The sequence below is a fragment of the Sphaerodactylus townsendi genome, linkage group LG01, assembly GCF_021028975.2.
Source record: "Sphaerodactylus townsendi isolate TG3544 linkage group LG01, MPM_Stown_v2.3, whole genome shotgun sequence".
In the NCBI taxonomy this organism is placed as follows: domain Eukaryota; kingdom Metazoa; phylum Chordata; class Lepidosauria; order Squamata; family Sphaerodactylidae; genus Sphaerodactylus; species Sphaerodactylus townsendi.
In genome coordinates, this window is record NC_059425.1 from 61,092,637 (window position 1) to 61,117,613 (window position 24,977).

At 43.9% G+C, this 24,977-nt stretch overlaps 2 protein-coding genes across 3 annotated transcripts in view; one reads left to right on the forward strand and one right to left on the reverse strand.

Moving 5' to 3' along the window:
- Window positions 1–4,251: 4,251 nt before the first annotated feature.
- On the reverse strand, window positions 4,252–23,259 carry BPNT1 (3'(2'), 5'-bisphosphate nucleotidase 1). Its single transcript, XM_048497721.1, has 9 exons — window positions 23,150–23,259; window positions 19,952–20,076; window positions 16,061–16,165; window positions 15,553–15,660; window positions 14,116–14,164; window positions 12,795–12,886; window positions 7,302–7,499; window positions 6,286–6,391; window positions 4,252–4,845 (listed from the first exon to the last, which is right to left on the reverse strand). Exons 2-9 carry the CDS (start codon window positions 20,069–20,071, stop codon window positions 4,697–4,699), a joined length of 927 nt encoding a protein of 308 aa, XP_048353678.1. The 5' UTR covers window positions 20,072–20,076; window positions 23,150–23,259; the 3' UTR covers window positions 4,252–4,696.
- Window positions 23,260–24,229: 970 nt separating this feature from the next.
- IARS2 (isoleucyl-tRNA synthetase 2, mitochondrial) overlaps window positions 24,230–24,977 on the forward strand; it is a 35,490-nt gene continuing 34,742 nt past the window's right edge. For both annotated transcript variants that reach the window (XM_048497507.1, XM_048497593.1), the window contains exon 1: window positions 24,230–24,519. In XM_048497507.1, coding sequence (XP_048353464.1) covers window positions 24,319–24,519 — 201 coding nt within the window. In that variant the 5' untranslated portion in view covers window positions 24,230–24,318. The remainder of the gene's footprint in view (window positions 24,520–24,977) is intronic.

Sequence of the window (24,977 nt, forward strand, 5' to 3'; positions counted from 1 at the left end):
GGTACCGCCTCCGTCAGCGTCGCGGCCTTCCAGCCGCCGGAAGAAGAAGCGGGAGGGACGCGGCACCCGCACCCCAAAGACGACCTCACGACATCTCCCGCTGCTGGTTTGAGAGAGGCCACCCCGGTGGGGCCGGGGGGGGGGGGGGCTGAGTCAGCCATGAGACCGGGTGACCTTATGCCTGTCGTTTTCAGCCTACCCTAAACTACCTTGGTTTATTGCGAAGATAAAAGGGAGAAGGAGAGAGCCGCATCCCCAAGTGCCCTATATAGGGAAGGGTTGGATGGAAAGGTACAGACACATTATATACCACAGTTAACCTGCCATAAAGGAAATAATCTCGTGTTAGCAGGGTCATGATTGGTTTATGTTCCTTGCTCATTCATCCACAATACATATTCTCTTCTAGCTGCCATACTGAGAAGCATCAAAAAGTATCCTTTATTGCAGTATACACTTTTGTCTTCAAGAGCAGCCCAACATAGAGCACATTACTGTGAGGCTACATGGATTTGTGGCCAGATTAGCCAAATCTAAGAAAGCAGCTGGTAAACCAGATGCAGCTGATAAAAAGATATTCTTGACCTCCATTCCAGCCAGTTTTACAAACAGCAAAACTAGCTTTATCAGCACCCTCAGGGTCTTAACCTGCTCTGCAATCCTGCTCTGTCTCTATACACTACAAATAGATCCAATCTCTCTATCAACCTTCCCTACCAGCACTGATTCTGTTCTGTCTGGATTCAACTTCAGGTTATTTTGCTTTAACCACCTGACCACCTCAAAGCAGCAGTTCAGAACTAAGATGGATGTATCTGGAAACTTGGATAATGAATCTAGTCCACAGAGTAAATATCAACTGGTTGACTCTGTTCCTCCAGTGGAAAATCTTCACACTGATTTCCTGTTTGGCATTGACTCTATTTAAAGAAAAATAAGCTAATGGCATTTCATTGCTTCAAGAAAATTTGGAGTAAGCCCAAATATGAAAAAACAAACTTCTATGATTAGACTTGGGGCACAATGATAGTCTGCAGTTCTGTGATACTTTTTCCATATAGTTTTTTTAAACAGAATGCACAAGAAACTGCGATTTAAAAGGGCAGACCAATTCAAGGGGAGAGAAGCTACCATACATAACCATGTGCCATTTTTCTGCCAAACATCAGCAGTTAATTTATCCATAGCAGAACATGAATGGGTTACTAATATTTTTCCCCATATCAGAGAAAGTAGTGAGCGGGTGGGATATGGCAATTTTTGCATAAGGATAAATAGTTAAATAGGTCTTTCCTCTCATCCTGGCCTTTTTAAAAATTACAGCCCCTGTGTCTGTGTTCTAAACACAGAGAAAGAAAGGAGGGAAATAATCTCATAAAGTACACATAATTATATTCTAAGAAATATAGAAAAAATTATTAACCAAAATATTCTAACATGAAAACAGAAAGCAGCTGATAAATTCTCATGATCAACTGGCACTAGATCAACTGGCTCCCACCTTCTATGCATAGAATTTGAGCATACCTGTGATCATGGTTTGTTTCTTACCTTATCAGCAGTGAGTCCAGTAAAAGCCTCCATCTCTGGCTTTGTGTTTAATTTGTTGAAATTAACAGAATAATAATTTTTATTAACTGAAGCATACTGTTTTATGTTGCTATTGATAAACTGAACATTATCGGCTCCATTAGCTAGCAAGGAAACTTTCTTAGCAAAGATATAGTTAGTGTGAAATAATGGTTAGTGATCAGGGTAGGACTACAGAGAATCAGCTTCAAGTACCAGCTCCATCATACTTTACTGTAACACCAATAATTTTCTTGTAACCTAGCTTACTGTGATGGAGAGGGGAAGAATGATGTGTACCCTTCCCCTGAAACCCCCCCCCTTTTTTTTTTGCAGGGGTGTGCGTGTGTATCAAATAATGTAATTTTACAATGTGCATGACCTTTTTGGATATCTTGATTGAGCCAGAATACAAAGTGCTCACCTTTCTATTAGCACATTATTTCCCAAAGCCTAAATATAATTCCCGAAGCCTAAATAAAGCCCAAAATATTCTGAGGGACCCGTCTCATCCAGCACACTCTCTTTTTGAACTGTTACCATCTGGCAGACGATACAGGGCCCTCAGAACTAGGACAAAGAGGCTTAGAGACAGCTTCTACTCTAGAGCTGTGGCTATGCTAAACTCCGCTGCTTCATATTGATGTATTTGGGGCTGGGTAGGGATGGGTGGAGGAAGGGGAAAGTGAGGATGATGTATGAGTCTGAAATTGTGTGCATCGAGGAATGCTGCTGTAAATTTCGTTGTGCGTGCACAATGACAATAAAAATGCTTATGCTTATGCTTACATACTGGACTGGAATCTTACAGGCCATGAAGGGCAGCACACGTGCATCAAGACTTTTCCACTGCAGTCTTTTATCTTCTTTCAAATGCCTTTTCTTTTTGGCCAAGTGAGAAAATTTCTACACAACACACTAGTTTTGTATGTGTAGATGATTGTTTTTTATGGAGAAGCATACCATTGGGCACCCCACCCTTCATGCTACACACTAGAAATAGGCTTTTCTCCTCACACACTATGTTTGGGAACCAGGCTTAGTAAATGAGTGTCAATTTTAAAAAGATGCAGCTACTAACCATTTTCTGTGCCATCATAACTGTAGTGGTCTTTGCAGAGTTCAATTTAAAATCTGACCCAGAAAATATATTTTAGTTAAGCTGTGAACAGTCATAATCTAAATAATGTCATTACCATTAAATATGCTGATGCTGAATTTAAAATATAATTTTCTTCTGAAATGAGTATGTTTAAAAAAACATTCTATTATTAATTCTAGATAGAAATCAAGTGAATTTAAAATGACAAAGACAAATGCAAAGATATTTAAATTAGGGAAAGGACATTGGCAGAAGCTTGCTTAAAGTTTCCAGGTCCAATTCCCAGCATTTCCAATTCATAGAATCATAGAGTTGGAAGAAACCACAGGGGCCATCAAGTCCAACCCCCTGCAATGCAGGAACACACAATCAAAGCATTCCTGCCAGATGGCCATCCAGGCTCTCTTTAAAAACCTCCAAAGAAGGAGACTCGAACAGCCCTTACTGTCAGGAAGTTTTCCTGATGTTTAGGTGGAATCTCTTTTCCTTCACCTTGAACCCATTACTTCTGGTTCTATTCTCTGGAGCAGCAGAAAACAAGCTTGCTCCCTCACCAATATGACATCCTTTCAAATATCTAAGCATGGCTATCTCTCCCCTCTTAACCTTCTCTTCACCAAACTAAACATACCCAGCTTCCCAAGTCTCTCCTCGTAGAGCATCAATTCCAGACTGATTGAAGGCATTAGGTCATAGGTCAGGGGTAGGGAACCTGCGGCTCTCCAGATGTTCAGGAACTACAATTCCCATCAGCCTCTGTCAGCATGGCCAATTGGCCATGCTGGTAGGGGCTGATGGGAATTGTAGTTCCTGAACATCTGGAGAGCCGCAGGTTCCCTACCCCTGTCATAGGTGATGTGACAGACCTCTGCCTGAAATGCTGGAGTGCCACAACCAGTCAGAACATACAAGAATGGCCTTGATACACCACTCCCTCCTCACACCCACTGCATAAGGAGCAACCCCGCTGGTGCAGGGAGAAAATGTGCTGGTGGCCAGCCACCCCTCAGCTTTGTGGTGGGTGAGCCCAGAAGTCCAGGTTGCCACAGAGCTGTGCTGGTGGCCAGAACAGAGGCCTCTATGCAGGAGGGGGCGAGTGACATTCTTGGGGGTGGAGCCGACATTAGTCAGCTTCTACCCCAGGTTTGTGGGCAGTTGCACTGCAGCCCTGATGGTGCACGTCTATTGGACCCCACGGAGGCCTTTCCAGCTGTGGGGAGGGTTTTTTCTTACTCCTCACGCTTCTGGAAAGCTCATTGGAGGTGGCACAGTGCTGCCTTCACCATGCTACCTCTGTGGCAATCTGGATCGTGCTATAATCATCCAATATAGATGCAGCTCCATCTGTGTTAATTTAAAACAGTATTTTAAAACAAAAGGAGCTCTGTACACTTTTAGTATTAATGCACATAAGCAAAGTGCTGGATTCATATGAGAGCTTTCTTCCAATCTTCTAAAATATTGTATTGTGAAAGATGTAAAGAGTGAGGCAAACTTGAGTCAGAAGAGACAGTGAGTGGGAATTGCTAAACCTTCAGTCTATCAATTCCTTGACAGCTTTTATAACTATACAAATGTGATATAAGAAAAATTACTTTATTCTCTTTGACATTTTGAATTCACTCAAGACAAATCATGTTCTACATATAAAAGCCAAACTATATACAATTTCATACAAAGATTACTTGGTACCATCAAAAGGCAACAGAGGTGGGATTACAGTTGTCATTACAATTTTTGTATCTTTCCTTCAGTTAAGCTAATGGGATTGATCTGGAATCCAGCTATTCAGTAGGAATGTATACTGAATTGTCATGTTCAACATGAAATTCAATTATTCCACTTAAAAAATCAAGTCAAATTCTCAACCAGTACTATACGTACACAATTTTTTTTAAAAAAAAGTAGATCTCGAAGCATTATGACAGAAAGAATAGTTAACCCAGTTCCACGAACATTAACCAATTGCGGCTAAAAATAATACAGACATTTTTCCCCAACTAAGAGGAATGTACCATCAATCTTTTAAGGCACAAGAGCTTGCTTAACTGCCTCAGGAACTCTACTGGCATAATAGCCATGATTTCTTAAAGTAGCGAGGACACCTCCTGAATTCATGTGCTTGACCTCTTTATTATAATTAAAGAAATTCCCATGAATATCAGTAAGCTTGCCTAAAAAAAAGGAAAACAAATATTAGTGTTTGTGCTTTTAGACTCAACAGTTGCATTAGACCTCTCTTTTCACAAACCTTGATTATCTAAATTGACATTCATCCCTGCCAGTAATCTCTAACAGGACACCCACAAACTTTCCAATGTGATTCCTGGCATCACTTCTTTCTTCCCCAAAACACCTCTTTTCCAGAACATAGAACCCGTTTTCAGCTTTCATCGACCTTACTGGCACAAGAGGTGCTTCAATAGGCCATAGGAGACATCACCTGTAGGTTTGCAAGAAGCTCTTATTTCCACCAATCACAGGGAGTTATCTGGCTTGTCCCTCACCCCACCTCCCACCTTGACATTCATTTTGTGGTGGTAAAGCGTTGTCAAGTTACAACTGACTTATGGGGACCCCTTTCAAGGAGGTGGTGATGGCCACTAACCTGGATAGCTTTAAAAGGGGCTTGGACAGATTTATGGAGGATAAGTCGATCTATGGCTACCAATCTTGATCCTCTTTGATCTGAGATTGCAAATGCCTTAACAGACCAGGTGATCGGGAGCAACAGCCGCAGAAGGCCATTGCGTTCACATCCTACATGTGAGCTCCCAAAGGCACCTGGTGGGCCACTGCGAGTAGCAGAGAGCTGGACTAGATGGACTTTGGTCTGATCCAGCTGGCTTGTTCTTATGTTCTTATGTTCTTAAGGCAAGTGAGATGCAGACCTTATTTGCCATTGCCGCCTTCTTCACAGTCTTCCTTGGTGGTCTCCCTTCCAAGTGCTTACCCAGCTTAGCTTCTGAGATCAGGTTATACTATACCATTCCACATGGCACCTACTACCCTTTCTCAAAAATTCAGAAGGACCCACAAGCTCAACATGGCTGAGGAGCTCAAATTTGCGTTATAGTCCTAATTTGTTTCCCACTTAAATTATGCTGCTAGAGAATATTCGAGTAAAATCAAATTTTAAAAGCTGGAAGACCTATGATCACATTGGTCCCTCATTTAAAGGAAAAGAGTGTAAATAAGTATGAATGTGAGCAGGAGGGATCTGGATAAGGGCCATGGCACACAGAGAGAAAGAAAATCCTTCCCCACAGCCATGCAGGTCAAACCTCAGCACTGTGGCTCCAATCTGAATGATTCTTCTCCCACCTTTTGCAGTTGCGATATACTTTTTAAAACACTGGGAAGATCCAACCACAAATCTTCCCAAGTCACATCTGCTTTTGCCCCTAATCTTATTATGACAAAGGTGCATCAAGAAAACCCAACTGACCGTAAAAAACACAGGTCGTAAAGGCAAAGCAATACTAGGTAAACTCAACACCTGGCTGACGGAAAGAGATGCCACCGGCACACGAACACCAATGCTTTTGTGCTGCATTTTTAAGTACATGGAAAAAGTTTCAATTCCTCCAAACATGCCTCACCAGTTAACTTACCTCCTACAGCATGCAAAATAGCTTCCGGGGCACAAGTATCCCACTTCTTGCACCCAGGGCTGGCAAATACATAAGCAGAAGCCTTGCCTTCTACAAGCTGAATGATCTGATAAAAAGAAAGAAGGTAGCGACATTTTTCATGACATTTTTGACATTTTTCATGACATTTTTCACCACAGGCTCTACACAATGACATTTTCACCACATGTTCTACACAATGTCTTTAAAAAACTAACATCCCACAAACTTTTTCAGTGATTAGGGTTACATATTTGTCTTCTTTAGTTTTGATAGCTACTCAGCAGCAGGCTTGTGTGCATATTTTCCTTTTATCCATCACACTGATGCTGTAATAGGATATACTGAATCCACTATCTGAACACAGGGAATCCTTTTTGAGATCTAAGCAGCCCACACTAATTCCAGCAAAAAGACCACTTCTGTTCAACAATTTTAGCTACAGGTAAGGCCTGCATCTATTTCACTAAAATATGCATAATGGGCACTCTCTTGGTCCTTAAATAAACATCACGAGCAGCAGTGGCGTAGTGGTTAAGAGCAGGTGCATTCTAATCATGCCTCTCTCTCATTCCTGTCATACAAGTACAAATACCAATATGGTAACTATTTAAAGATTGCCAAATATATCTTGACTATTAAATTGTGCTGCTAGAGTTAAATTAATGCCTAGTTAAATATCCAATGATTGTGGCTATTTTAATAGTAATTTTAATTCACTTTTAAAATATGTATTCAATATTTACTTTTTCCTAAAGCGCTCAATGTTCCTTTTTCTCATCTGTTTCAATTAGTTTATATTATTTTGTCCAAAAGCCTTTGTGCTATGCAGACCACCTTGAATAAATGAAAAACCCTTGCTCCTGATTCCTGAAACATCATGAAAGCTGAGGGAGGGGGAGAAATGCACTAGTTTCACTAACAGAAAAACTTCATATTCCAACTTAAAAAAAAATTATCCTCATTTTCATATAGCTGCAATAAAATGATCTCCGTACCTTATTTCCTGCCCCTCCAACTCTCACCACAGTATCAGGGTTCATAGCACTAACGCAGTCATTGACCAGTTTGCTGCTGTGTGACCGTGTAGTGGTGATAATGTGTTTCCCAGCAGGCACCTCTTTGAGCTGAAATCCAAAGGCACCCATTCCCAGGACTCCCCAGATTGTCCGCCCCAGGGATGCATCTGCACCGGCCTGCAGATAAGATAAAAAAATTCAAGACATGGTAATGGTGGCCTGCAGCATGGCTTTAAAGCAGGAGTCCCCAAACTTTTTAAACAGGGGGCCAGTTCACATATGGCCAGAGCCCAGCCGGGGGCCGGACCAAGTGCCGCCCACGGGGGGGCGCCATCCATCCGCCCTCGACCCGCCCCTGGCCAAGCCCCCCACCCCCGCGGTCCCCTTCCAATCCGGCCCTGAAGCTCCGCCGCCTTTCTCTCTCCCCCCTTTGCCGCATTGGTACGGTCCCCTCCTGGGGCCGCCTGGAGTTTGGCACCCCGACCCCCAGGTTTACGGTCCCCTCCGGCCGCTTGGAATGAGCAGCGAGTCGCCCGCGCTTAATGCTGTTTGTAAACCTGGGGAAAAGGAGATAGAGAAGGGGGAGATCCGTTTCTGCCCAGCGGGCCGGATAAATGTCTTCCGGGGGCCTGATTTGGCCCGCGGGCCTTAGTTTGGGGACCCCTGCTTTAAAGAGAAAGATGGAAAAAATATTAACTGGAAGTACTACCAGCTACATCGTATATATTTAAAAAACCTGATTTAGTGGCAGTATTGTCATTTCTCCATATTTTATGCATTTGCTGTCCTCTCTAGATACATATGAGTTCTATCAGATATATCAGATATTATTCTGTAGAGTATTAGCCAGGTTTTTAGGCAAGGGGGAGGGTGGCAGAGTCATGGGGGCACCAACTTTGGGGCTGGGGATCCCTGTATTGATGGGACGGGGTAGATACTGCGGTAGGCGGCGGCCATATGATAGAAGACACATGAGATATAACTATGCTCGTCTGCCTTCTGACCTCCGACCTATCCCGAGAAACGATGGTGGTTGGGATCAGGGACACTCTGCTTCGTCTTTGGTGCTAATTAATGCCAGGTCCATCAATAATAAGACCGCAGTGCTCCGAGATTTTCTCGGAGCCCAACAGGTGGACCTGGCATGTGTCACCGAGACCTGGGTGCGCGAAGGTGAGACCGTCGCCTTAGGCGAGGTCGCGCCCCCAGGTTTCGCGTGCCTTCACCAATCTCGAACACAGGGCTGGGGGGGCAGTGTAGCATTGTTCATCCGTGAATCTATTCCCTTTAGGGCAGTCCCCGTCCCGGAGGTCTCCGGCACAGAGTGTGTCGGCCTGGAATGGTTGGCCCCGGAGAGGTTGGCCGTTCTCCTAGTGTACCGGTCGCCTAGCGCACCGGGAAGCGGCCTGCCACAGCTGCTGGAGGTGGTGTCGGACTGGGCGTTGCGGTTTCCAAAGCTTATTGTTTTGGGGGACTTCAACGCCCATGTCGATGCCGCCTCATGTACAGCGGCTGCGGACCTAGTGTCATCCATGGCGACGCTAGGCCTCTCCTTAATAAATTCTGGCCCCACCCATGAGGCTGGGCACACGCTGGATTTGGTCTTCGGGTCGGGGGTAAATTTGGTCGTATCCTCTACTGAAAGAGTGCCATGGTCCGACCATTATGCCCTGAAGGTCCGGGTGGACCTGCCGCATCAACCCCGTCTAGGCGACGGGCTAATTTACGCCCGCCCGCGGAGACTTATGGATCCACTTGGCTTCCTGAATGCTCTGCAGCACCCTGCACCCGCCGCCACGCCGATGAGCAGGTGGAGGACTGGAATTCCCGGCTCTCTGATGCCATCGATGCTGTTGCTCCCCGGCGCCCTCTACGTCCCCGCGTGCGACGCGCTCCGTGGTATACAGAGGAGTTGCGCCGCATGAAGCGGGAACTTAGACGCCTAGAGCGAGTGTGGAGGAAAACTCGTGACGAAGCTGCGCGAACACCCTATAGGACGCTTATGAAAGCCTATGAGGTGGCGACGAAGGAAGTGAAGAGGGCTTTCTTCTCCTCCTCCCTTGCATCCGCTAGCTCTCGCCCAGCACAACTGTTAGGCATAATTTGGTCACTGACCTCCTTATCGGAGAGATCTTCAAATTCCCAATTGAGTATTAGCTGTGAGGCATTTATGAGCTTTTTTGCTGATAAGATTGCGTCGCTCCGCCGTGACCTTTCGCCCACATTAGCTACAATTAGTGAACTGGAGACTCCCTTGCCGTCTTCAGGCCCTTGTTTGGCCCGGTTCTCCCTGCTCTCTGAAGCCGCTGTCGACAGAGCCTTAGCTGCTGTTAGACCTACTACCTGTCCTCTGGATCCGTGCCCGTCCTGGCTTGTAAAACCTGCCGGGCGGAGCTACGACCCCATCTGTTGAGTATAATCAACGGTTCCCTTGAGCAAGGAACCTTCCCGGATGGGTTGAAGGAGGCAGTGGTCCGCCCACTCTTAAAAAGACCATCGTTAGATCCGAGTGATCTGGCCAATTACCGCCCCGTCTCGAATCTTTCGTTTCTGGGGAAGGTAATTGAAAGAGTGGTGCTGGAGCAGCTTCAAGGTTTTCTGGATGACGCATCGGCTTTCGACCCCTTCCAGTCCGGCTTCCGTGCTGGGCATGGGACGGAGACTGTTCTACACTCCGTATTCAGCTTGACCGAGGCAGATCGGCGCTGCTGGTGTTGTTAGATCTCACCGCAGCGTTTGACGTGGTCGATCACGACCTTTTGACCCACCGCCTGGCTGCCTCTGGAGTGCGAGGCACTGTCCTTCAATGGATTGTCTCGTTCCTCCAGGGCCGGAGTCAGCAAGTGAGGTGCGGGGATCAAGCCTCCCGGAAGTGCCCGCTCCAATGCGGTGTACCCCAGGGGGCACTACTATCCCCGCTGCTATTTAACATCTATATGCGACCCCTTGCTCAGCTGGTACGGAGTTTCGGGCTGGTATGTCATCAGTACGCAGATGACACTCAGCTCGTTCTGTTGATGGAGGGGGGAGCAGCCGCCGCCCCTGTGGCTCTACAGCATTGGTTGGAGACGGTCGCTGGTTGGTTGCGACAGAGCAGGTTGAAACTGAACCCATCGAAGACGGAGATCCTCTGGCTTGGCCGTAGGGGGGGGGGAGAGTCTTTCCAGCCGCCGGTGTGGGAGGGGGCCACTTTGGTACCGACCCCCTCCGTGACGCAGCCGGGGGGTCCACCTGGATTCGCCTCTGTCAATGTAGATCCAGGTTACCCATACAACCCGAGCTGCTTTTTTCCATCTTCGTCAGGCCCGGCGGCTGGCGCCCTTCCTCTCCCAAACGGACCTAGCCACTGTGATCCACGCAACGGTCATCTCCAGATTGGACTATTGTAACTCGCTCTACGCGGGCCTTCCCTTGCGTTTGATCCGAGATTAAAACTGGTCCAGCACCCAGCGCCACGCCTCCTTGCCGCTACTGCCCCCTCGCTACATATCCAACCTATACCGCGCCAGCTGCACTGGCTCCCGGTGGAATTCCGGATCATCTTCAAGGTGTTGGTACTGACCTTCAAGGCCTTACGCGGCCTGGGACCATCGTATCTTCGAGACCGCATCACCCCATACGTCCCCGCACGGCCTCTCCGATCGGTTGAGGCCAATTTACTGGTGGTCCCTGGCCCCTCGATGATACGGCTGGTTTCCACACGGGCCAGAGCCTTTACGGCTCTGGCCCCGCCTGGTGGAACGCCTCCAGCTGTCCGGGCCCTGCGGGACCTTTGGTGAGTTCCGCAGGGCCTGTAAGACGGAGCTGTTCCGCCGGGCCTTTGAGGTACTCAGCCGTTGATGGTGCTCCGCCCTTGGCCCGCCCTGATACTCGATACTGATACTTGGGCCGGGCCCTGACATCTCTAAGCTGCTATCTCAGACTTCGCCATTCCTCCCTTTTGGAAGGGGGGAGGGAACGTTTAGGTTAGAATGCTGGATCTTTTGGGGGGGATGAGATTACAATAGTAGATTATTGAACGCCATCTATTTTACTGTAAATTATTATATTTATTAGGAATGTTTTATGGTTGTCGCTGCTTTTAAAATGTTTTAAGTATTTACATTGTTTTCTTTCTGCTGTACACCGCCCAGAGCCCTCCGGGGATGGGGCGGTATAAAAGCTTAAAAAATAAATAAAAATAAATAAATCACTGGAAGTGAGTATGTAATAAAGATTAGGAAGGGCATCCATACCCTATGGTTCTAACACCCAGTTAAACCCATCCAGTCTTTCCCAAATTTGCTTTGCTGTGACATTTGGGGAAAGCTCACAGCAAAGCCAGGGTAACACCCATGTGAACAGGAAAGTTCTGTCCATATCAACATAATGTCCCTGCCCCAGTTCCCTGCAACAGCAATTTCTCTACTACCACCAGAGGGCTTTAAAAAAAACTGGCAACCAAATATAATTATATATTAATTATAACATTGTAACAATCAGCCTATTGGGTTCTCTGAATTCTCAGCTTTTAATTAAATATGTGTCTAGCCCGTTTTGTTGCAGATATACACTTTTCCTTTTATATCTCCACAACGAAGATGTTAGATACTTACTTTAGGAAAAAACAAAAGCTAAGAATTCAGGGAATCCAATAGATAGACTATTATAATGCTATACTAATACTATAACACTATGTTATTTTTTTAATGCCTTGGAACCTTGCTGGGTGACCTTGGCCCAGTCATATACTCTCTGCCCTAACCCTGGCTAGTATCTGAATGGGAGACCTTCAAGAAATACCAGGGTCATGAGATGGAGGCAAGCAAAGGCAAGCTACCTTCAAATGTATGTAGCCTTGAAAACCCTACAGAGTTGACACAAGTCAGCTGTGACTCGATGGCACAAAATATTTTTATTTGTATCATAACAGATGGACTTACTAGGACTGTCACATTCACTTTGTATCCCAACTTTTAGAACTTTTTTGATAAGGGCAACAGATGAGAAGTATATGATCATCTTTGAAAGGGATCTAGAAAGACTTTACGTATTCAGGCTTCATATTAACAGAGCATAGATTATAGTTATGCTTTATGAAAGTGAAAAAAATAAGAATTTTACAGTTATTTGTTATAGACATCATCATGCTAATATTAACCTCAAATCATATACCAATTCAAAGCTCCCCCATGAGCTCCTTTTTAAAAATCTCTAGGAATTCTGAACAGTAACTATGAATGATACCCAATAATTTTCTGTTTGGTTTATGGAGGGTACTGCCCCATGTTCTCAATAAATTGCAGCAAGTTTGCAGAGGTTAATCAATATTGACTACAGGTACAGCATCTGATAAGATGGACTTTAGAAAAAACAAATTATCCATCCTTCAATTCATCTACTGACATTTAGCAGTGCTGTGTACAGAAATGAGGATATGACCTTAAAATAAATATTATTCAGTACTTTCCAGGAAATCAAATAATCTTCTACCTCATAGTTGTAGTAGGGTTGGTTGATAACTCCTGCTATTGCTTTTCCTTCATAAGCAATTCCAATAAGAACAGTTACGTGATCAAGAAGGCCTAGAAGAAGTCATAAATATAGTTGACAGTAGTTATAAAAAGGAATGCGGAAGAAAATGATAAGCCACGTATAGTTCTAACTTTCTGCCACCATCACACCTTGTGAAGTAGTTGGGCAAACAGCATGTGACTGGCCCAATGGTCACCCTGCAAACTTCATGGCAGTGTTAAGATTTGAGCCTAGATCTCTCAGAACATCATCTAACGCTAACAACTATGTTATAACAGCTCTTCTCGAGATGAAGCTGAGTCAGATAAATCTTACATATTATAAATGGCATAACAGTGAACTGTAGATAATGGAGATTGAGGTTTTTGCTATTGCTGTCAAATCACAGCTGACTTACAGTGACCCGCGTAGGGTCAATAGCAGATCTGGGCAGGGGGGACCAGAGGGGTCAGACGATCCAGGCACCACATTAAGGTGTCACATGAGGGGCACTATTGGGCCAGTCTTCTCCCACCCCCCCCACCCCGCCTTTTGGTAGGGTACCTACCATACCATTAAAATCCCAGAGTTGCTGGGTCATGGCAGCAAGCTGCTTCCCAGCCCCATCTGTCCCTCAGGAAAGGTGAGTGGGAAGGCAAGCGCAGATGCTGGGTAATTCCTTGGCAGCCACTCAGCAGGGAGGGCAGCACAATACCCTTCTGCACAGCTGTTTCTTCACCCAGCTTGCTTGCCCATTCTTCTTCCCTAATAGCGGAAAAGGGAGAAGAGTGAGCAAGCAAGCCGGGTGAAAGAGTGGCCACACTGAAGGGCAGCCCAAAGCTCAAGTGGCCACCCAGGGATTACCCAGTGCCTGAACTCACCCAGCTGCTCACCCTTTGCTTGTTGCCACCTCTTCTGTAGGATGGAGGGGGTGGGTAAGCAGCTGGTCACTGCCATGATCCAGTGACTCTAGGATTTTAATAGTATGGTAGGTACCCTACCAAAAGGGGCTTTTGGGCAGGGTCAGTGAAGTGGGACTTTGGCAGGGGGCTTCTGGGCAGCGCCATTTGAGAGCTTGCCCAGGGTGCCATTTTCCCTGAATACATCCACTGCATAGGCAAGAGATGTTCAGAGGTGGTTTGCCATTGCCCTGCCTCTGCCTGCCCACTCACTCTGTCTGTCTAGTTAAAGAATATATTTACTTATGAAAGTTTAAAACTGAAAATTCCAGAAACACAGTGTGTTGTACTTATTCAAAATAATAAAACTCTCAGTGCATATAAAGAAAGAAATCCCAAACCTTCTGTGTATTCTTTGGTTCCATCCAGCGGGTCAACCCATATAACAAGCTTTAAAAAGAGTTAATACTAGTGAGTTTCAAGAAGACACACAAGTTAAGAATATGCAAATTCTGCAAACAGAGTTTCTGGTTTGAAAGAAGCCATGGCTTGTTTAAACTGGAGATCTTTAACAAATTGCAGTTTCTTTTTGCCTACAAAGTGGGGTTCTAAATCATGGCTTAGAACATCAGTTTGAAAGCAACAAACAAATTGCAATTATTTTCAAAAATGCTCTGTGTGTGAAGGGAGAGAAAATATGCAAAACTGAGGATAATTCAGGCTTACAACAAATGAGAGGTTACAGCTGACTATAGTCATTGTTTTTAGAGTTTTTATCTGTAAACTGCTTAGAAAACACTGGATCTTGGTGAGAAAGGCAGACTATAAGTAAAATAAATAAATAGAATCCCATTTAAGTTAAATAAAAGTTAACATCCCCTTCAAATAAATAAAAAAACATGAAGCTGCTTTAATATAAGGCAGACCATTGGTCTAGCGCAGGGGTCCCCAGTCTTTTTGAGCCTGGGGGCACATCTGGAAATTCTGATATGGCATGGTGAGCACAGGAAGAAGAAGAAGAAGAGTTTGGATTTATATCCCCCCTTTCTCTCCTGCAGGAGACTCAAAGGGGCTGACAAGCTCCTTGTCCTTCCCCCCTCACAACAAACACCCTGTGAGGTGGGTGGGGCTGAGAGAGCTCCGAGAAGCTGTGACTAGCCCAAGGTCACCCAGCTGGCATGTGTGGGAGTGCACAGGCTAATCTGAATTCCCCAGATAAGCCTCCACAGCTCAGGCGGCAGAGCTGGGAATCAAACCCGGTTCCTCCAGATTAGATACACGAGCTCTTAACCTCCTACGCCACTGGAACAAAATGGCTGCCACAGGAGGCACAGCCAGCCACAAAATGATTCCCACAGCTTAACTTCTACAACACAATGCAGATCCTTGTGATGTAGTGGCAGTGGCTGCCAAACCAGCATTTAAAAATCTGTACAGTCAGTCAGAATCTCACTTCCTAAAACACTTGCTGAGTGCTAGAAAATGTGTCAGTGGGCACATGGTGCCCTCAGGTACCACAGGCATATTGAAGAGCTCTGGTCTACTGAGTCAGAGGTCTACTCTGACTGGCAGCAGCTGTCCTTCCCATCACCTTCTACCTTATCCCTTTAAACAGAAATGCAGTGAGAATTGAACCTAGGACCCTCTGAATGCAAAGCAGAAACTCTTCCCACTGAGCCATGGCCTCCTGGAAGCCTTCCAGCAACTACTTTTAATGCTAATTTATTACTGAATTCCTCAATTGTGAACCCAATAGTAGCAGGTTCAACAAAAAACTTGAAACATGGGCCTATCATACTGAAACAGTTCAATCATTAGTAAAACCTAATTTTAAATACCTCTTCCTCTTTCACAGAATTATACTGAGGAGGACATGCTTTCTTCAGTATCTCCTCACACTGGCCATCCTCAAGTAGTTCTTCATTTACCTCTTCAGAAGGAAGATCCTGATTTTAAAAAAAGATACACACCTTCAAAGCCAACAATGATCATCCAAGCTGGAAAACAGAAATTCACCTATTTACATCTAAGAAGCCAGACAGGGAAGCTTTTACAAGCTGGATAAGGTGGGCTCAGCATGCCACAAATTCCTAGCACAAGCCAGAAACCCACAGGATGGTGGGAGTTCTGTCTCACCACTGAACCCCTTTCTACATATGAGCATGCAGATGTATACAGCTGCTTATAGGAGGAATCTCACAATGAGAGGAGACCATGACTAATGGTATAGATTTCGATGTTTGGGATTTTCCCAAATCAGCAGGTATGAACAAATAGCATATCAAACTAAGCAAACGATCAATGTAAACTACAAAGGGGAAAACTGCAGGATTTCAGAGTCCTCACCTCTTCCGCAATAATTGTCACCTTTGGGAATTTCCGGGCCAGGGAGGAACAAATGCTCATCTGTACCAGTCGGTCTGCTTTGGTCTGCAGGTCATTAGCTCCACACTATTAGGAAGGAAAATCAATGAGTTGATGTTTATAGCAATGATACAGGTTATGTAGAACTCCCAACCTCCCACTCCCAGTGGGAATACACTAATATCAATGACAGTGCAACCCTTCTAAGCCCACTCACTTTCACCAGGCTTACTGTTCTAGCAACAGAGCATATAAAAAATGTCTGCTGTCTGGGCTCCTCTTCTTTGTTTTCTTTCAAGCTTTGATTTCTGATTGTCAGTAGCTACATTTCTTTGCCTTAACCACCCTTCCCATCCTAGGTGAGTATTCCAAACAACAGAGTGAATACAAAAATAGACAGTTCTATATAAACATTCCAGAACACAGAAATGACAAACAATTTCCAGAGGACTCCCCACACCATTCCCAAATTCACAAAAACAAATGTCTTAAAAAAACAGGTATGGATTATTCTTTCAAAAGGTTAACCTTGATACTGGCATGATCCAGATTCAACATTAATTTAATTCTGCTGATAGGGAGACTTTTGATTCCTTCCACGTTAGTTGCTAAATCTATCCTTTTGACTTATAATAAGGTATGATATTTATTATTTATAAAGCATCTTGCAAGCTACATGTTGGACAATAATCACATTAAAAAGAATAAGGCTTGCTGTCTCAAAGAATCAGTCCAATTTGAAAAGTATCAAAATACTTTTGCACTGGACACACATTCATAAGTTGTACCTGAAATGGAAGGTTTTTTTCCCATTTAAAGCATAATTTATTGGGAATAAATTTCACTAATCTCAGTAGGACTCACTTCCTAGAAAACGTGTATAGAATCGGACAAGGTTGGTGCGTCATTCCTCTTTAGATTCCAACATGTCAGATACTAAATGAAGTAAGAAAGCAATATCATATACACTTCAATGAAGTGAAATGTTACTTCTATCGCCTGTAAAACTCTTGAAGAATCTTACCCGTTGCCATATCTAACTAAATCTGGCTATACATTTACCTTATTCACTTGAAAGGAACATGACCTTGAATATAAGATTTTTAAAATGTACACGCACAAAAGTGCTTTTATTATAGGATCAAAAATGTATTATAAATTTTATTATAGGATCAAAAATGACACCCTCTTTGTTTTTTGATGAGATATTTGGGGCGGAAACCTAGTCTTCCATTTGAGTAAAGACAGTAGTACAGCAGGGAATTCTTAAGGTCATTGTCCCCTGTATCTTCTTCCCTGTACAATTTCTGCTTTTTTCTACCCTTCCTTACTTCATTCTGTTCAACAACTGACTTTTCCTTTATCTGCTCCCACAGCTTTATTTATTGTTTTCTTCATTTATACCCCACCTTTGTCTCCAATGGTTTTCATATGCAAGCCCATAACTAAACAGGGGGGCCATTTCTAATGCCCTTAGTCAAGTCTTTATATCATAGACAGCTCAAACTAATATGAATGCCAATCAGTTAATGAGTTTTGAAACAAAGGGGGGTTTGTCTGACACATGCTTCCTCCTCCCAATTCAGGTATGCATAGCAGCTAACAACACTTTCCCTGAAGACTTAGCCTGTTGAATCTGGGAAACAACAGCACAGCCTTGAGAAGGCACACCTGTCTCTGACCTCGCAAAAAAACTTGTAGATGCCCATACCATGACTCTTATCAGCAAACCAGCTAGATCACCTGAATCCTTTCTCCAAAACATTAGTGTAATCTTAAACCTCCTATCCAGCCATTAAAGAACCATCAACCTTCTGGAGATTTATGTTTATAACTCTGGACTTCAAATGCCCCTGGTCTTAATTTCACCAATGCAGTGACCCCAGGTCTTAACCCAATCAAGCCGTTTTCCATGGCATTGTTCCTGCCTGGGAACATAACTCTGCATTGTTTCTGGAAAATAGCCCTTCTTATCCTAGCCAGAGGGTTAACTTTTTCCATAAATCAACCCCCACCCCCATCCATGACTCTTTGCAGCTGGATGTCCTCCTTGTGCCCATGAGTAGTGCTGGTGCTGTCTCTTGTTCTTCTTGGACCTCTTCTTCACTTCTGGAATGGTAAATATCACTGTTCCCTCAATGCCCTTTTCTGTCTCCTCTATCGATCATCACTCTTTACATCCTAGGCTTCTTGAAACTGTGTGTGTGTGTTTGCAACTTTTTCTGCAAACTTTTGGTTTTTCTCAGATTGGTAGAAAGATTTGTCGTGTGTACTTATGGTTTCAGTTTCTGGATTATAAATCCATTTAGAGCCATGTTGAGAATTAGACATATGGACAAGTGAGGACCTGTGAGAAATTTGTGAGGGAGCTATTCCCCACACCTTTGATTCCTCCCCCCCCCCCCCATTCTCTCAGGCTCTCACCTTTTCTCCCAACTGCCACACATTTTCTAACCCTTTCTTGCTCTTCCATGCCAGTCACTTTATCTCTCTTTCTGCCCCCCATCACTCTCCCCATCACTCTGTTTCTTCCTTTCTCAACACAGCAAGAGTGGTAGCAGCAACTCTCCTGAAATCACAACAGATCTCCCAATTACAGAGATCAGTTTCCCTTAGGGGTGCCAACTCCAGGTTGGAAAATTCCTGGAGATTTGGGATTAAGCCTTGGGAGGGTGAATTTTGGAGAGGGAAGCAACTTCAGCAGGGTATAATGCCATGGACTCCACCATCTACATTTATACTTTTTCTCCACAGCGGGGGCCAAAGCAGCTTACATTACTCACTCTCCTTTTTATCTGCAAACAATCCTGTGAGGTCGGTTAGCCTGAAAGTATGTGACTGATCCAAAATCACCCAGTGAGTTTCCACAGCAAGAGGTGGATTGGAACATAGGTCTCTCAGACCCTGCTCTGAAGATCTGACTACATCACACTGGCTTTCAGAGTGGCTGCTGTTGAACAGTAGCAAACGGTCAGGCCTAGTTGAGTCATGGAAGTCAGGTGAAATCCAGTCACCCCAAGGTTGCCATCAGGCATAGGACTGCCAGCCTCTCGTGGGACCTGGAGATTCCCTGGAACAACAACAACTGAACTCCAGAGATTTGTTGCCCTTCAAATGACAGAGTAACTCTCTGAGCTGCTCTCCCTTGTGAGGCAGGAACAAAACTGAGCTCCAAGGGCAGGAATAACCTGTACTCTGAAGATGTCCTCCTGCTCAGAGAGAGAATACATGTGTTACAATACTGTGCTAAGTCCTTTCTCAGTATTATAATGCAAAGATGTAGTTAGCCATTCACTGATTTGCCAAACATGTATAACAATTGGTCTCAGTCAAGAAGTAAACAACAACAATCCTCCTAAAGAATTAGTCTGCAGGGCTTTGAAAGTAATTGCCATAGCACAAGAGTGGTTGGTTGGTGTGTGTTTTTCACATTCAGGCTTCACTTTGGCACACATGACACAATAAGGGAACAAAAAGTCTAAATAGATCTCAAAATAAATCACATAGGATCAATATGGTACAACCCAAAAAGTAGTTACAAACTGTAAGAGGGGCAGAAATGTTTAAAAGCACTCAAATGAAGAAATGACACATCAGCATCAAAAATGATTTTACCTTTAGGTACAGGAAAGGGACAGGGCTTAGGCACTTCAGGTTCAATATTTCTTAAGTTTCTCAACTACAGCCTTAGACAAGTTGACTCACATTAATCTTGACAGTGGACAGACAGACACATTGAACACTTACAGAAGATTTATAATGGTTCAAGGAACCAGCATTTTTCTTGCAGTCATCTGATGCTGCCACGATTTATCAAAATAAGCTCAGATTTTTTTCAAGCAAAATTATACAGGCATCCATCAGTACAATTACCTTCTCCACTATGCCCAAGTCTCCACCAGCCATCACTTTCCTGACAATTGTTCCTGCTTTATTAGCAACAGAATATGCGGAAGCCACCAGACGCATCAAGACATTTGTATTAGAAGCCATGCTTACTGCACAAGGGGAGAAAATCAAGAAGTTTTGTGAACGATACAGCCAACAGCTATCTGAAACAAACACTGGTCACAGGAGTAGCACAATCAAATACAAGTAAAAAGGGACAAATTACATTTGGAGGACCCATATCAGAAGTATGCTGTCCCTCTGCTGTTACTCATATATTTATATCCTGTTTTTCTCCCTATGGAGACCCAAAGTCAATCACAACATCATTCACTTTTCCTCCATTTCATCCTCCCAATGACAACTTTGTGATGTAGGTTAGGCTGAGAGAGGATTACTGGCCTGAAGTCACCCAGTGAGCACCCATGGCAGAGTGGGGAGTCAAACATTTCATCTTTCAGATCAAAGCCCAACCCGTATACCACTGCTGCCTTTTTAGCAGCAATGGTCACATCGGAATCCATGAACTTAGTGCATCATTTTGTACTGCTATGGTCACACCACTGCTTTTGATGTGTTGCACTCTTATCCTGGTTGGCATCATCAAAATTTTTTTCAAAAGAATTAATCTTTGTTAGAGGGACTGACTAAACAGATAATGTTTAGGCTGCTGAGTTATGAAAGGTTAACTCACACAACCCTCTCTTCATTTTCAGGGGGCAATTTTAGGAGTCCCAGCTTTCATTAAACACAATATATTTCAAGTTCTCTTATATGTGGAAATATGTAATGTGGTTGATCAATGCTGAATATAAAACAAAGCTAAAGTAAAATCCTGTGCCCTGCACAAAATCCCGCATAACAGATGAGCACTGAAGAGATACTTATAGCTGCAAAGGGCACATCTCTAAATTCAAAGACTAGTTCATCTGGATCATCAAAAGAAACTAGAACACTCTGAATTAATCTTACCTTTTATAAAGGAAAATTTCCATGGGTTCACTCTGTTTGCTTTTCTCCTGATTCTCAGAGGTGTTTCTTACCTTTGATCCACTTATGCAATGAACAGCTTTTCTTGTTTTAAAGAGGTACTTCCTTATTCAACTCCTATTACAATCTAACTTTTACTAAGTATTTCCATTGCTTTGCCCTTCTTTTCTTTTAAAAAGTTACCAAAAATATCAGTGTAAACTTCCTTCAGTTTTGAAAATAGTGCAAAAAGGGCACCTAGATCATCCCAAGCATCATGGGCTACAATCCTGTGCGCCCCACTAGGCTTCTCTCAATCTTTGTCTGAGAGAGAACCAATAAGAATGACATCTCTGTACACAGATTCTATTTATGATATTTGACACTAGATTAACGAGATTTAATATCAGTCTAGATTTAATATCAGTCACTGGGTAACCTCTTCTTGAATTAATATGGTGAGAGGGTTTGTGAAAGTGCATTATTCAGCATGTGCGAAAGTACCCTAAAATTACCAAGAGTAGATGGCATAGCAATAGAGTTACTTCAAGCTATAGCACTTGAGTTCATCAGAATCTTAACAAAAATATGCCAACAAATATGGAAAACAAAACAAGGCTCACAGACTGGAAACACTCAATCTACATTTCAACTCCAAAAAAAGGAGATGTCAAAGATTGCCAGAACTATTGGACCATCACATTAATTTCTGACATGAGTAAAGTGATGCTCAAAGCCTTAAAACTGTTACTATATATAGAACAAGAAGCGCTAGATGTTCAAGCTGGATTCAGACAGAGGTGAAGACAGCAGGCAAAAAGGAAGATCCAATATGAGATGGTATTGTATATATATTAATGTTGTGCACCGCCCAGAGCCCCTTGGGGATGGGGCGGTTTATAAATCGAATAAATAAATAAATAAACTCAATAAAGGAAGCCATGGCCCTCAGTTTGCAGGGACATTTTGGAGGTCAGTAATTTGTAGGATCACTATAAATCAGAAGTGATTTGATGGCACTTAACACACACAAGGTTGACAATAGAGACAGTGAAACTTGACAACACAACTTTCAGACTGATGACAAAGAAATTGAAATAGTTAAAAGATTTTCTATTCCTTGGCTCAATCATGAAGAACAGGGAGACTGAAATCAAGAAATCAAAAGGAGACATACTAGGAAGAGCAGCCACGAAAGAACTAAAAAAGATCCGTAAGTGGAAGGATGTGTCACTGGAAATTAAGATCAAGTTAATTCATGCTGTAGTATTTACTATGTATGGATTTGAAAGATGGACAGTGAGGAAAATGGACAGGATGAAAGTAGATTCCTTTGAAACGTGGTGTTGGAAGAGAGTGTTATGGATACCAGGGATTACCAAAAAAACAAATAAGTGGGTTGTTAATCAAGCCTGAACTGTCCCTAGAAACTAACAGGAATAAACTGCGGTACCTTGTTCGTGTTATGAGAAGAGGCACTATTAAAGACAATAACAATAGGAAAAGTTTAAGGCAGCAGGAAAGAGGAATAACCAACATGAGATGGATTGACTCTGTAAAGGAAGCCTTGCAAACCTGAGCTAGGCTTTTAATGGTAGGACCTTTTAAAGGTCAATAATTCATACTGTCACCATAAATCAAAAGTGATTTGATGGCACTTAACACAAAGACTACACAACAGTTCTGATTTTTTTCTCGAAACAACAAAATTTTCACTCCTATTATAATTAAACTGACTTTATTTTAAGCAGCCCGAACCTATACTGCACATGGCTGGCAGTGATCAACAGGAAATGTTTATAGGAGTATGAGCACACAAATGTAATCAAAATTTAACATGGATTACCAGTCTCTTAAACACGAGTAATGAAAGGCAACCAGAGAATGCTCACAGGATTTGCTTTTCTTCTTTCTTGCAACATACACATTTGTGCAACAGACGAGATTGTTACATGAATGACTAATATCCTAATTAAAATTAGGTAGTGATCCCAAACTAATTTATGTAAATCAGTTCCGTGCTAACAGACCAAGAAAATTATGCAACAAATCTTGCAAAACCCTCCTGTTTTAGCAATCGTCCACCCAATAAATTACATGAAATTATATTTATTTCCTCCGCCACGTCGATCTTTATGGTTACCACATACATTCCATTAACTATAAAATAAACTGAAAAGGAATGAGAGAAATTTCCAGACGAGGAAAACATACCTAAACTTGCAAATGCAACTCGCAGACCAAGACGTACGCCGAAGAGCTTCGTCCTCCGAGCCCGAGAATGCAATGACTTCCTCTACTCCCCGCCCAGTCTCCGCCTCTTCACCGGCATCCACCGGGTCCTACAGATCGGGGCTCGTGTTTTTTTTCTACCAGTTTCAACCCATGGTCGGATATATGCAAACATTTACTGCATACAGGTTCAGCTTTGAGTATGTACTTAGTGGGGATGGTTACCCATCGTAGCCAAGTTAGGTCTATTTGCAGCACACGTACACTACTCTGCACTGGAGAGTGCTTTTAGACAGTTGAAGCAGGCATGCTCCTTCTTTCGCAGAGAACAGGCGTATAGAGAAAGCCGAAATTTTTGACGGCGTCAGGTTAAGAAAAAGGAACATCTGGCTGCAATACTAGGCACGCTTCTTCGAGAGTAAGTCACCGTGAATGAAAACAGGATGTACTTCTCAGTGCTCGATCCTATGCATGTTTGCGCAGAAAGAAATAAAGGTTGGTTCAATGTGTTTTATTCCCAACTAATCATAGATAGGATTGCAACCTATGTGAGAATACGCTCCATCGGAACTACTCCTGAGTACACACGATAAGGTCGGGCTGTTAATACAGAAGCCCAGCTATAATAAATACAGCAGGGCTCTGGTTCTGTTGCACTGACAATGCAGTCCTGTGCAGAGTTAATCTAGTTCAGTTTAGTGGGTTTATTCTTTAAAAAGGTCGCGTACCCGGTTCAGGTCGGTTGTTGTGGCAAAAAGCATGCAAATCCACTGGAGCATAGCTCTGCAGGGGAATGGATTCCCTTACAGCAAGCTGCTTCCTGCGCAGTTTTTCTGAAGACTCTCGGAACACTTGATGCGGCGGCCGCGATTCGTTTCTCTAGAAGGAGTCTAGAGTCTCAGTTCTGCCTCCAGCAGCAGGCACTCCAGGCACCACGACTCTTTCTATACAGCGCTTTAAGATTGACTCCTCAGTACCCGACCGACCGTCTGAGGTTGCAGAAGCGAGGACCGAGCTCTAGGGGGCGCGTGAGAATCAAGCCCCGACTGGCAAAGTCTTCGCGTGAAGTAGAATGTTCCCTCTCGCAGACCGTTCTGCGTCCTCTGTTAGTCGTAACGCGCCCGGAAGTGTTTGTCGGCCTGGTGTGGAAGATGTTGTGGGTGTCGGCGGCGGTGCGGTCCACGCCGCGTGCCTGGTGCCGGACTCGGTGGGTGGCCACCTCCGGAGCCAACAGAAACCAAAAAGCGAGGCCGGATGCCAAGTACCGTGACACAGTGTTGTTGCCCCACAGCGATTTCCCTGTTCAGCTGCCCGGCCGGCTGCAGCCCGAAACTGAGTTGGAAATACAGCAGGTACAATGGGGAGGAGAACGGAGGCTGTTTGAATAGGGTTGAAGGAGGATGCAGAGGGAGAGAGGGAGAGAGAGAGAGGAAATTGTATCGTGCACACGTGCTTCTCAAGCCAGACTGTGGCTCACTCACTGTTTGTACCCCTCAAAGTGAACGCCCATAATGTGCAGTACAGAGTGCTGTAATCAAGGATCTGGAGAGGAGCTCTTTATAGAGCAGATAATTTTAGATGGACTTAAGGGGCAATATTGTTCACTCTGAAGAAAGCCCTGTCAGGATGCGTAGGGTTGTAGCCTGCAGAAAATGAGTATGCCACAATCCAAGGGAACTAAATTAGGGTGTTCAGCAAATTTGATATTTGTGAATCACTTTCCTGTAAGCCTTTGGAAGAAGCAGCCTAATAGACCAGCCTGATATTGCCATAGCTTGGAAGTGGAGCGGAGTTGGCCATGGTTGGTATT

What these genes read in the sequence shown, in the direction of transcription:
- BPNT1 (XM_048497721.1), bottom strand. Translation starts at nt 20,071, where the DNA reads ATGGCTTCTAATACAAATGTCTTGATGCGTCTGGTGGCTTCCGCATAT. An exon ending in ACTTGGGCATAGTGGAGAAG is followed by an intron (nt 16,166 to 19,951) that starts GTAATTGTACTG and finishes CCTTCCTAATAG; the next exon opens with TGTGGAGCTAATGACCTGCA. An exon ending in AACCCTACTACAACTATGAG is followed by an intron (nt 7,500 to 12,794) that starts GTAGAAGATTAT and finishes TCTTATCTGCAG; the next exon opens with GCCGGTGCAGATGCATCCCT.